At 37.4% G+C, this 10321-nt stretch overlaps 1 protein-coding gene across 1 annotated transcript in view; it reads left to right on the top strand.

Moving 5' to 3' along the window:
- The window catches only part of LOC123959318 (CUB and sushi domain-containing protein 1-like), a 364541-nt gene that overhangs the window by 304183 nt on the left and 50037 nt on the right, over positions 1-10321 (top strand). The window contains exons 41-42 of the mRNA XM_046033278.1: positions 3378-3523; positions 8252-8332. Coding sequence (XP_045889234.1) covers positions 3378-3523; positions 8252-8332 — 227 coding nt within the window. The remainder of the gene's footprint in view (positions 1-3377; positions 3524-8251; positions 8333-10321) is intronic.

Raw genomic sequence — 10321 nt, 5'->3', positions numbered from 1 at the left:
CAAAGAAGTCACGTCATAGGATACCATGGTTTCATCTGGGTCCAGTTTTAGTCCTCGAACTTTGTTTACAAAGTCAATAGAGTTTTGGATGTGGTGAGGCGTGTTTCCCACCAATGGAGCTAAGATGGTGGAAATGTGTTTGGCAATGTTGTAGGTGACCGAGTTAATGCTGCTGATAATCGGCCTGAGTGGGGCTCCTTCTTTGTGTATCTTGGGTAGTCCATAAATGCATGGAATGGCTTCTCCAGGGTACAAACGGTAATATTGTTCACGGGTGATGGTGTTGTCCTTCTGTAACTGTTGTAGACATTCTATGGCCTTTTTCTTGTATCCGCTGGTTGGGTCTCGTCTCAGTGTCTCATACGTGTTTGTGTCCATTAGTAGTGTGTTGACTTTGTTCTGGTAGTCCGCTATGTTAAGGACTACCGTGCATTCACAGCAACAAGGAACACTAACGAACCAGCGGTATCGATGACCCGGGATAACGACCCCACTGAGGCTAAATAGCTGAGTTTCCCTGCCAGTAACTCAGAACTGAAGAAGTCCTTTGGATAAGGGACGAAACGTCTTCCAGTATCTTCAACCAAGTCCAGTTGCCCTTCATTTTAACCTTCGTTGGATAACTATGACCTGGATGACTGAGAATCTTCATAGACAAAGCAAGGAGAGCTTTCTATGCAATAAAAAGAAACATTAAAATCTATATTCCAATTGAAATCTGGCTTAAAATTTTCCAATTTGTACTAGAACCAATAATTCTATATGGTAGCGAAATTTGGGGGCCAAAACTAAATAATGAATTTGACAAATGGGACAAAACAATCATAGAATCTTTCCATACTGTGTTCTGTAAGAGCATCCTGCATGTGCAGAGAAAAACACCAAATAACCTGTGCACAGCAGAGCTTCGCCAATAACCCCTCTTACTAAAAATACAGAAAAGATCACTTAAATTTTACAATCACTTAAAATCAGGTAACCCTCAGACGTATCATCACAAAGCCCTAACTTACCCGGAGCTGAAACCAGAGAAGAGTCCCCTCAGCCAGCTGGTCCTGAGGCTCTCTGCAGTAACAAGTCCCCAACAGCCTCAGGACAGCAACACCAACTCAAGCAGACCAAACCAAATTATCAGTAAGCAGAAAGAAAAATATATTGAATACTGGAAAGAAACGACCAAAACACAAAGTAAATTACAATGTTATCTGACCCTAAAAAGAAAATTCACACTGGCAAATTACCTGAATACAATAAAATGTCCTAAACTAAGAAAAATGTTGACAACATACAGACTGAGTGAACACCGCCTGGCCATAGAAAAGGATGGCCACAGACAGAGCAGGCTACCACAAGAGGAGAGACTCTGCTCCCAGTGTGACAGAGCTGCACTTTCTAACCTCATGCCCCAAATATAAAACACTAAGACAAAAACACTTTGCAAACATTTCCCAAATATACCCTGAATTTGAATTCATATCAGAAACACAGAAACTCCCCTATTTACTGGGAGAAATGCCCAAATGTGAAATAATTGCTGCAAAATATGTCTCCTCATGCCATGAAGTGAGGACAACCAGTGGAACCACAGACTGATAAATAATTGTACAAATTTTCAAATTATTATTATTATTTTGATCGTTTGATATTTTAGTAATTGTTTTCTTTTTACATTTAATACTGATTTCTTTTTTTAAATGTATTATTATTATTATTTTTAATCAATTAATTTTGTTTTTTAATTTTTGTCTATTAATATACACACACACGTTACAGTTTTATTTATTTATTTTATTTAAATTTTTTTAACATACACACACACGCTTACTGTTTTATTTATTTATTTTATTTAAATTTTTTTATGTATTCTTGTTTTTTTTAACACACACACACACGCTTACTGTTTTATTTATTTTATTTTTAATATATTTAAATTTTTTTAACACACACACACACACGCTTACTGTTTCATTTATTTATTTGATTTTTAATATATATTTGTTTTAAACACACACACACACACGCTTTGATTACTTTACACATTAATTAATTACTTAATGAAATGTATGGGGTTGATTGTTCTTATGTAGTTTGTATGATGCTTTGACAATATTGTTGTTACACATTCATGCCAATAAAGCTAATTTGAATTGAATTGAATTGAGAATGCAGCTTTAAGTTCCGTCTGCATGGTTTCACTTCAGACCCAGAGGTTGCCGCATGATTGAGATTAGAGAGATAACATTTGACAACTTCTTGTCACGTAAGTACATCTCTGGATTGGACATCAGTGTGTGTCAAGAGCTGCAAAACAACTGCAAGATATTGAGTTTCATTTTGGGTTTTTTTTTAAATACTAATGTTGATCGGGCTAGTGAGTAGCTAGTTCAACTGTCCCGACGTTACATTTTACTGGCCCCGGGGCATCGGGCCACCGTTATTGTCGAACTCGGCTGTTTATGGTTTGTCATTAAATCCAGTCAGTGAAAGCAAATCCACAACTAGCATTTCAAAAGAAGTTCATACTGCGTCCAACCCTTGACCTTCTTTTAGAGCCATGGCAGACACATGTCACACCAGTTTTTTCACTGTGAATTTAGTAATCAAATCACACCTGTATTTAGCCATTTTAGTTTTTATTATGGATTCATAATTCATAATCCCATTATAAGGAATCTACAGAAGCAGTATTGGAGATAATTGTAGATATGTAATAAAATATATTTTCGGGTGAGGCGGGGGGTTAAAAGCAGATCAATGAGAAAAATCCATATATTTCTACACAGGATTTAAGAGAAAATAAGAAAGTGTTGCAAACAAAACTAATGTAAGTTTAACCTGGGCAGATACAGTGCAGGATGAAAAAATAAGAGAAACAGTTTACTCTATGTCAGGGGTTTTCAAAGTGTGAGGCGGGCCTCCCTAGGGGGGCTCCAAACAGTTTCAGGGGAGGCTCAGTGAATGGGAGTGAAACAATATTACATTATTGCATTAGTTATCAAAAGGAGATCACATAGAATAGCCTACCCCCCCCCTCCCCCCATCAGAGCCAGAAACTAATAAATGCCCAGAACTTTGTTAAAAACTATTTGGTGTAGTCTGAAGTTATGTCAAACAGCAACATTAGGTTATTTTGGCTCAAATGTTGAGCGAAACTTACCAAGTAAACTAAAGATGTGGTGGGGGGAGGCCCGCAGTCTCAGACTATTAAAACCCCTGCTCTATGTCATATGCATTGTGTCCTATAACTTTCACTCAACTATCATGTGACTCTTGGTTTCTCTCTCCCCATTCCTCTGCTGCAGTAGTTTAGATATACCCTGCTTCCAGTTTAAGCATCACCAGTTGTCTTTGTTGTCTCTCACTCTCTGTTTATTTAGGGACGGGCCAGATACGTCTAGTCCTCAGCTGGGAGTCTTCAGTGGCAACACGGCATTAGAGTCGGCTTACAGTACCAGCCTGAAGGTCCTGATCCGCTTTCACTCTGACTTTTCAACTGGAGGGTTCTTCATTCTCAACTTTCATGGTACAGATACACACACACACACACACACACACACACACACACACACACATTTACCTGCAGTATAGATACCCTCTTATATATGTGTGCAGCAAATACTCTGGATATAGGAAAAAGTAAGTATAAGTACCATGATTTTTTTCAGTGCCAGAACTTGGGACTAAAGGTTTATGCATAAAAGTGAATTTTGCTTTTTGCATTTCTATAGTCCCCTGCAAAAGACATTTGGGTTTAAGATCAAAAGAATTCAGAATTTCAGCTCTCATTTCCTGGTATTCACATCTAGATGTGTTAAACAACTTAGGACATATCACCGTTTGTATTAGACCACAGCATTCTTAGGTGGGCAAAAGTAAAGGAACAAATAATCTTCAAGTAAATAACATTTAATATTTAGTGGCATAACCCTTGCTGCAATAACTGCCTCAAGCCTGCGACCCATCGACATCACCAAACTGTTGCATTCTTCATTTGCAATGCTATTCCAGGCTTTTACCGCAGCTTCTTTCAGTTCTTGTTTGTTTCGGGGTGTTTCTCCCTTCAGTCTCCTCTTAAGATTGTGAAATGCATGCTCTATTGGGTTAAGGTCAGGTGATTGATTTGGCCCCCCCCCCGATGAAGTCCTTTGTTTTGTTGGCAGTGTGCTTGCGGTCATTGTCCTGCTGCAAGATAAACTTCCTCCCGATTAGTTTCAATGAATTTCTCCGTAAACTGGCAGACAAAATGTTTCTGTACACTTCTGAATTAATTCCGCTGCTACCATCATCAGTTACATCATCAATAAATATTAATGAGCCTGTTCCAGAAGCAGCCATGCACACCCAAGCCATGACATTACCTCCACCGTGCTTCACAGATGCGCTTGTATGCTTCGGATCATAAGCAGTTCCTTTCTTTCTCCACACTTTGGCCTTTCCATCACTTTGGTAGAGATTAATCTTGGTCTCATCAGTCCATAAGATTGTGTTGCAGAACATTTGCGGCTCATCTCTGTACTTCTTTGCAAATTTCAATCTGGCCTTCCAATTCTTACTGCTGATGAGTGGTTTGCATCTTGTGGTGTGGCCTCTATATTTCTTCTCTCTGAGTCTTCTTCCAACAGTGGATTGTGATACCTTCACTCCTGCACTGTGGAGGTCGTTGGTGATGTGACTTACTGATGTTTTGGGGGTTTTCTTCACAGCTCTCACGATATTTCTGTCATCAACTACTGTTGTTTTCTTTGGCAGACCTGTTCGACGTCTGTTGCTCAGTACACAAGTAGTTTCTTTCTTTTTCAGGACATTCCAAATTGTTGTGCTTGCTATGCCCAATGTTTGTCCAATGGCTCTGGTCGATTTTCCTTATTTTCTCAGCTTGACAATGGCTTGCTTTTCTCCCATAGACAGCTCTCTGGTCTTCATGTTGGTTTATTGTCTTTAACAGGAAATGCAGTCTTTATAGGTTTGAACCAAGGATGAAAACTTAGGCTAGTCATGCAGAGCTATTTAATGTTTTGACAATCAACCTAAAAGGCAATACCTGGGCAACAATAAACATCTGTTCACAATAGTTTTGCTCACTTGAAAAATGGGTGGGTTCAAACAAAGGGTCATATGTCCTGAGTGGTTTAACACATCTAGATGTGAATACCAGGAAATGAGAGCTGAAATTCTGAACTCTTTTGATCTTAAACCCAAATGTCTTCAGTGAACAACAAAAACAAAGGAATTTGCCTTACCGTTCCAATACTTTTGGAGGGGACTGTACATGCCATCTACATTTACAGATACCAAACTAATTTCTCTTTAACTTTATTAAAAAATGTATATAGTCTTAGCATGAGTGTGTGTAGTGCTTCGCAGTAACCACAGTACTTAATTTGTAAATCAGGATGTCCTGGAACACAGAAAGGGTGCTGTTCCTGTTCACATTGGACAACGCTACATTCTAGCTGTTAAAAATAAGCAAAACAAAACTGTCATCACAAACAAAGCATTATTTATTTACATTTATTTTTCAGAGCATTCACAATTGTCACTCAAAGTCAGCACAGGAGGCAAGTAGAAACAGCTGCAGCTCTCTCTCTCTGATTGATTATCCGTTCACATCCCTGTCGTGTCCCTTCTATATAATATTGGGATAATTGAAATATGTCTTTCTACTTCGTTTCAGTACTATGAAACTACACAAAGAGATCCTACCCTAATTTAGCCATACTCATTTCATCGTTTCACAGCCCAAACACCCACTTGGCTGTGGGGCTTACAGTAATAACATACTAAAAAGCACCACTTGCCACCACACAGTTCATTGGCCTGATGCATTAATCATTATCATTATCAAACTCATCATCAACAATACACAGCAGATCATAGTCATAAAAAACGCGTGTTGACCCAACTGTTTAATTGTCCAAAACAGCCCACAAACCAGCCATGGAGTCCCCTGCCTCCTTTTCTTTGCTTCTTACTTTAATCCTACCTGTGCAGCTATTATCACAACCTGGCTACTGGTTTGAAAAAAATTATCAAATTTAATATTCACATTGTACCAGTTTCCTCCTTATTGCTGAGGGTATCCTAATTCAAATTGCAGTAACATTAAGTGCACAGAACTCATACACTTCAGGCGTCACTGCGTGACATGTCCCGATCCAGCTTTTTTAAGTCAGATTTTAAATTCTTCAAAAATAGCGATTTACGAATAACTTAAATGGTAAATAAAATAATGAGAACAGATAACATTAAATATTACACAAAATTTATTTATAGATTTTATAGCGACAAAATAGCTGCCAGATCCAATCAAATAGGTTCTGGTCCTAATCCTGTTCCGGCAGGTACACAAACATTAAGCCCTATGTACCCACTTTTAGAGTCCGTTCCATAACCGGTGGATAGCTATAAGACATGACGTCGGAGGCCTTTTTACACTAAATAAACAAAAGTACTGAGAGATGCTAGAGCTTTTTTTTTTCTTTCACTCTTTTCTTTGGTTTTCTCCATTACTCAGTACTATTCACAATTTTTAAGGAGTCTATATCTCTGAATAGGTCCATCTCACAGTCTTTCAGTGATGTGTTTTACATCAACAGGCAACATTTTCTGAGTAATCACTGGTAATGTGTGCACTAGAAGGTAGCTTTTGTTACCGGGGCTCTAAAGATTTGTTACATTGAAACAGCCCCAGTGTCTAAGGGTACAATCCTACACCTTGTTCCTCAGGGCTTGCATTGTTTTCTTTAAGCTCAAACAACTGTTTTTCTGTATAGCATACTGTTAAGGGGTGTATGATATGTATTGTCTGCGATAACATCTTAATTGTTGTTTTAACGATGTGTGTGCAGACATTATCGGCATTACGTAACTCACTTTGAAAAAAACACCTTTACTGCCATGCCTCGTGCATGCAGTACAAGCTGAATAATTAATGACTGAAGTTAAAAATGACTGATCATGCAGCGCAGGAGATAAAATACTGACAACACTAGCCTCGCAATCTAAGAATTACTATTGAGTTGCTAGACATGGATCAACCTAACTCGACAGATGTTGCTCGAAAACGTCAGTCTGCAAACTATGTTGAAAATCGGTTGTTGTTAAAGACCACGAACTAACCACCACACAGAATATCAAGCATATGAAAAACTTTGCAACTCAGCTGTCCACGACAGGCCTAAACCTAATCCAAGGTACTAGCACAAAACAAACTCCAGTTCAAGAACCGTTACAGTGATGATGACCGAATCAAAGCCACAAGACAACAGCTATGACAGAAATCACAGTTTACTCATACTTGCACTGTTTGATTTCAGTAATACTTACATTGATGATTTGAGTGTTTTCATATTGCTTGAATGCTTCAGTTTTAAATAAATAAACAAGGAATGTTTCCATGAATGTCATTAACAAGCAAAACTTTTTATCCTATTAACTAGAGCAAGCTAGTACAATATTAGATTTTTACAAACACACTTTCAAAGGATGCAAAATATCGTCTAATTATCATTACCAACAAAATTGACCCAAAATATTTAAATAACATTTTTGTCAATATCGCACACCCCTAATATAAAAAGTGAGTAAAACTTACAAGAGTGATGAAGCAAGCAGTCCAGGATATAAAAATATCCTAGAATCCAACAGAAAATCCAAAGGTAATCCAAAACATGACAGAAATAAACAATAACTGACATAAAGACAAGAACACAAGAAGAATACAGAGGAAGTAAGTAAACACAGACACATAAGGGAGGAAAGATCTTAATAAAACCGGAAATACAATATAACAAAACCAAAACCATAACACAAACTACCTACACATATGTTTAGGATATTATTTAAATACTACCTGAATCTTCAGTTACCATTCTTTTCTCATTGTTCTGAAGTTCTTGCAGAGTTTGACACTGTTGTTCATTTATAAATTAAATCATGTAGTGTTTCTTTAAAAACACAAACTGGGAAATTGTGCGGATGTCAAAGTCGTATTCCCTAAAACACCATGATACAAGCAAGAGACAAGGTAGTGGCTGCCCTTAAATACTTATCTGGATATTTTAAATAATAAAGATCACACCCACTGTCCCATTCTCCACATCCATGAGGTTTGTGATTTCTTTCCAAAGAGACAACAGCGACAGACAAACTATCACAAATGGAAAGATATGTTGATGCTGTAGAGGTCTTTGTTTTGTTTTTCAGCTGAAATCTAAGGTGACTTATTAATAGTTTTTGCACCTCTCTTCAGCCTACCGTTTGAAGAAATGCCCTCCTCCCCCTGTTGTGGAAAATGCAGAGGTGATCTATGAAGATGAAGACTTCCAGATAGGTAATAATCCTGATTAACAATGATATGACCGTTTGATACAATATGAAAGTGCTGCTGTTGCACCGATTTACTGTTAAAGAAACTGACAGTAAAATTTGGCTCATTTAGTAAAATTTTTTAATGACATTGTATTGTACATTCTTCAAAATTGGAAGCATTTTCAACTTTATCTAGTTTAGGACATCTTAATCAAAACGACTCATACCTGACAGGACTGACAATCTGATCAGGCTTGTAGGAGGTCATTATTCTGCTGATTGTTAATTACTCCACTAATGGCCCCACATGACTTTCCAAATGCACAGTAGTAAAATTCATTCACTGTGCGTGCATGTGTGCATTTTTTTTTAAATATAATCACTCAAGTAAAATTACATTTATAATCACTGTTGATTATAAATGATAACATCAATCAGTCAACATTGGCAACCAAGAATATGATGGCTGGTAACCACAGTGGCAACCTGTTAAAACCACCGTGAGTAGATGAATATGCTACAAAGAATCACAAAGAGATGAGAAGGTTATACAAAATATTTTCTTTCTCTAATCATTCTTACATTTTTCTGTGAAATACTGGATATTTTTACCTCTTTGGGTCTCCAAAAAATCTACTAATTTGTTTTCTTACTCTTAACCTTCAAGATCTATGTCAGTTACATCACTTTGCACCCTTTTCAGTGATTATCTTAGCATATAGGTATATATATATACATATATAATAAAAATGGTGAACTGGTGAAATGCAACACCGAGTACATTATGTGCCCCCAAGGTTTTGAAAAACATCCATTTTAGGAGAAATAATCGCTTGTCAAGTTTTCCATTTTCCCTCAGCTCTGTGTTATGTGATTTGCTCAAATCATCTTACTCTTAGGTTTGGTGACCTTTTAGAGCAACAAGAAAAAAGCAGACATTTCAGAAAACCTCAGCAAGATCAGTTTACCTTGCCACTGGTATGCATAGCTTAGTCGCTTCTGGCAATGTATAATAATTTCTCTGCAGAAAACATACATATCAAAATGTCAACGTTTTATGATTTCAGAAAAAGTCAGTAGATTTTTGAATGATTTGTTGATTTTGGGGATTTTTTGCTTTTGACCTTTTAAAGACATAATACATTAGTGAAATTCCAGGTTCAAGAAAGACTTCATCAGCCCTTCTATAAATACAGAAAAATTGTCATTAGATACAATGTTCCTAACAGGATGCAGACAAATACAACAGTGACCCAGAGCGTGTACTTCTTCAAAGTGTTGATTTATAACAATGATGTCAAATTATTGCCACTTGCAACCCCACCACAGCAGCACCAGGCCTGTACCTCTTCACAGCAAGAGTGAAGCAATTCTCTGTGACACAGTAAAGACCAAAGGGAGTTAGTTTGAGATAATCATACATAGAAATCTCACAAGCCCTCAGAACATTGGAGTGCTTGTACTGTGAATTTCACATTCACAAAACCTGGCAGAATAGAGTACCTCAAAGACATCACTAGCTTTGTTGTCGGTCAGTCTAATAGCCAATTATACAATCTTTGAAGAAGCTCAAGGAAAGGTTGAATGTTCTTGTTTGTTCTGTTCAGCAGTTTTAAACATCATGGCCCATGCTCTGAGCTTGCACACTGTATGCCTTCTGGGCAGAGTTTGAAGCATGCATTACATCTCTCTGACAGTTGGTAGATCTCCATCTCTTTTAAAATAACAAGCCTGTCAAACGTTGCCTCTCAAAATGGAGCAACATAATTAACGTCAACTATTTTAGATTTCTCTACTTGCAAAATAAACAGCTAAAAGCCCAGGTTATTGGTTGCTGTAATTGTTCTCACTGTCCATACTAGCTGTAAAGAAATCCCTGCCTAGCACTAATCTAATATAATGGTGGAGACAAAATCCACAGTCTATGTTCCATTCAACAATGTACTCTAAAGTTTAGACAAGCAATTTTAGGCTATATTTCCAACATCTTTTTAGTATGAAATATCCTGGG

The sequence above is a fragment of the Micropterus dolomieu genome, linkage group LG20 (genome assembly GCF_021292245.1).
Source record: "Micropterus dolomieu isolate WLL.071019.BEF.003 ecotype Adirondacks linkage group LG20, ASM2129224v1, whole genome shotgun sequence".
Taxonomy (NCBI): domain Eukaryota; kingdom Metazoa; phylum Chordata; class Actinopteri; order Centrarchiformes; family Centrarchidae; genus Micropterus; species Micropterus dolomieu.
The sequence above is the reverse complement of the archived record's forward strand: the minus strand, read 5'-3'. Positions and strand labels throughout refer to the sequence as shown.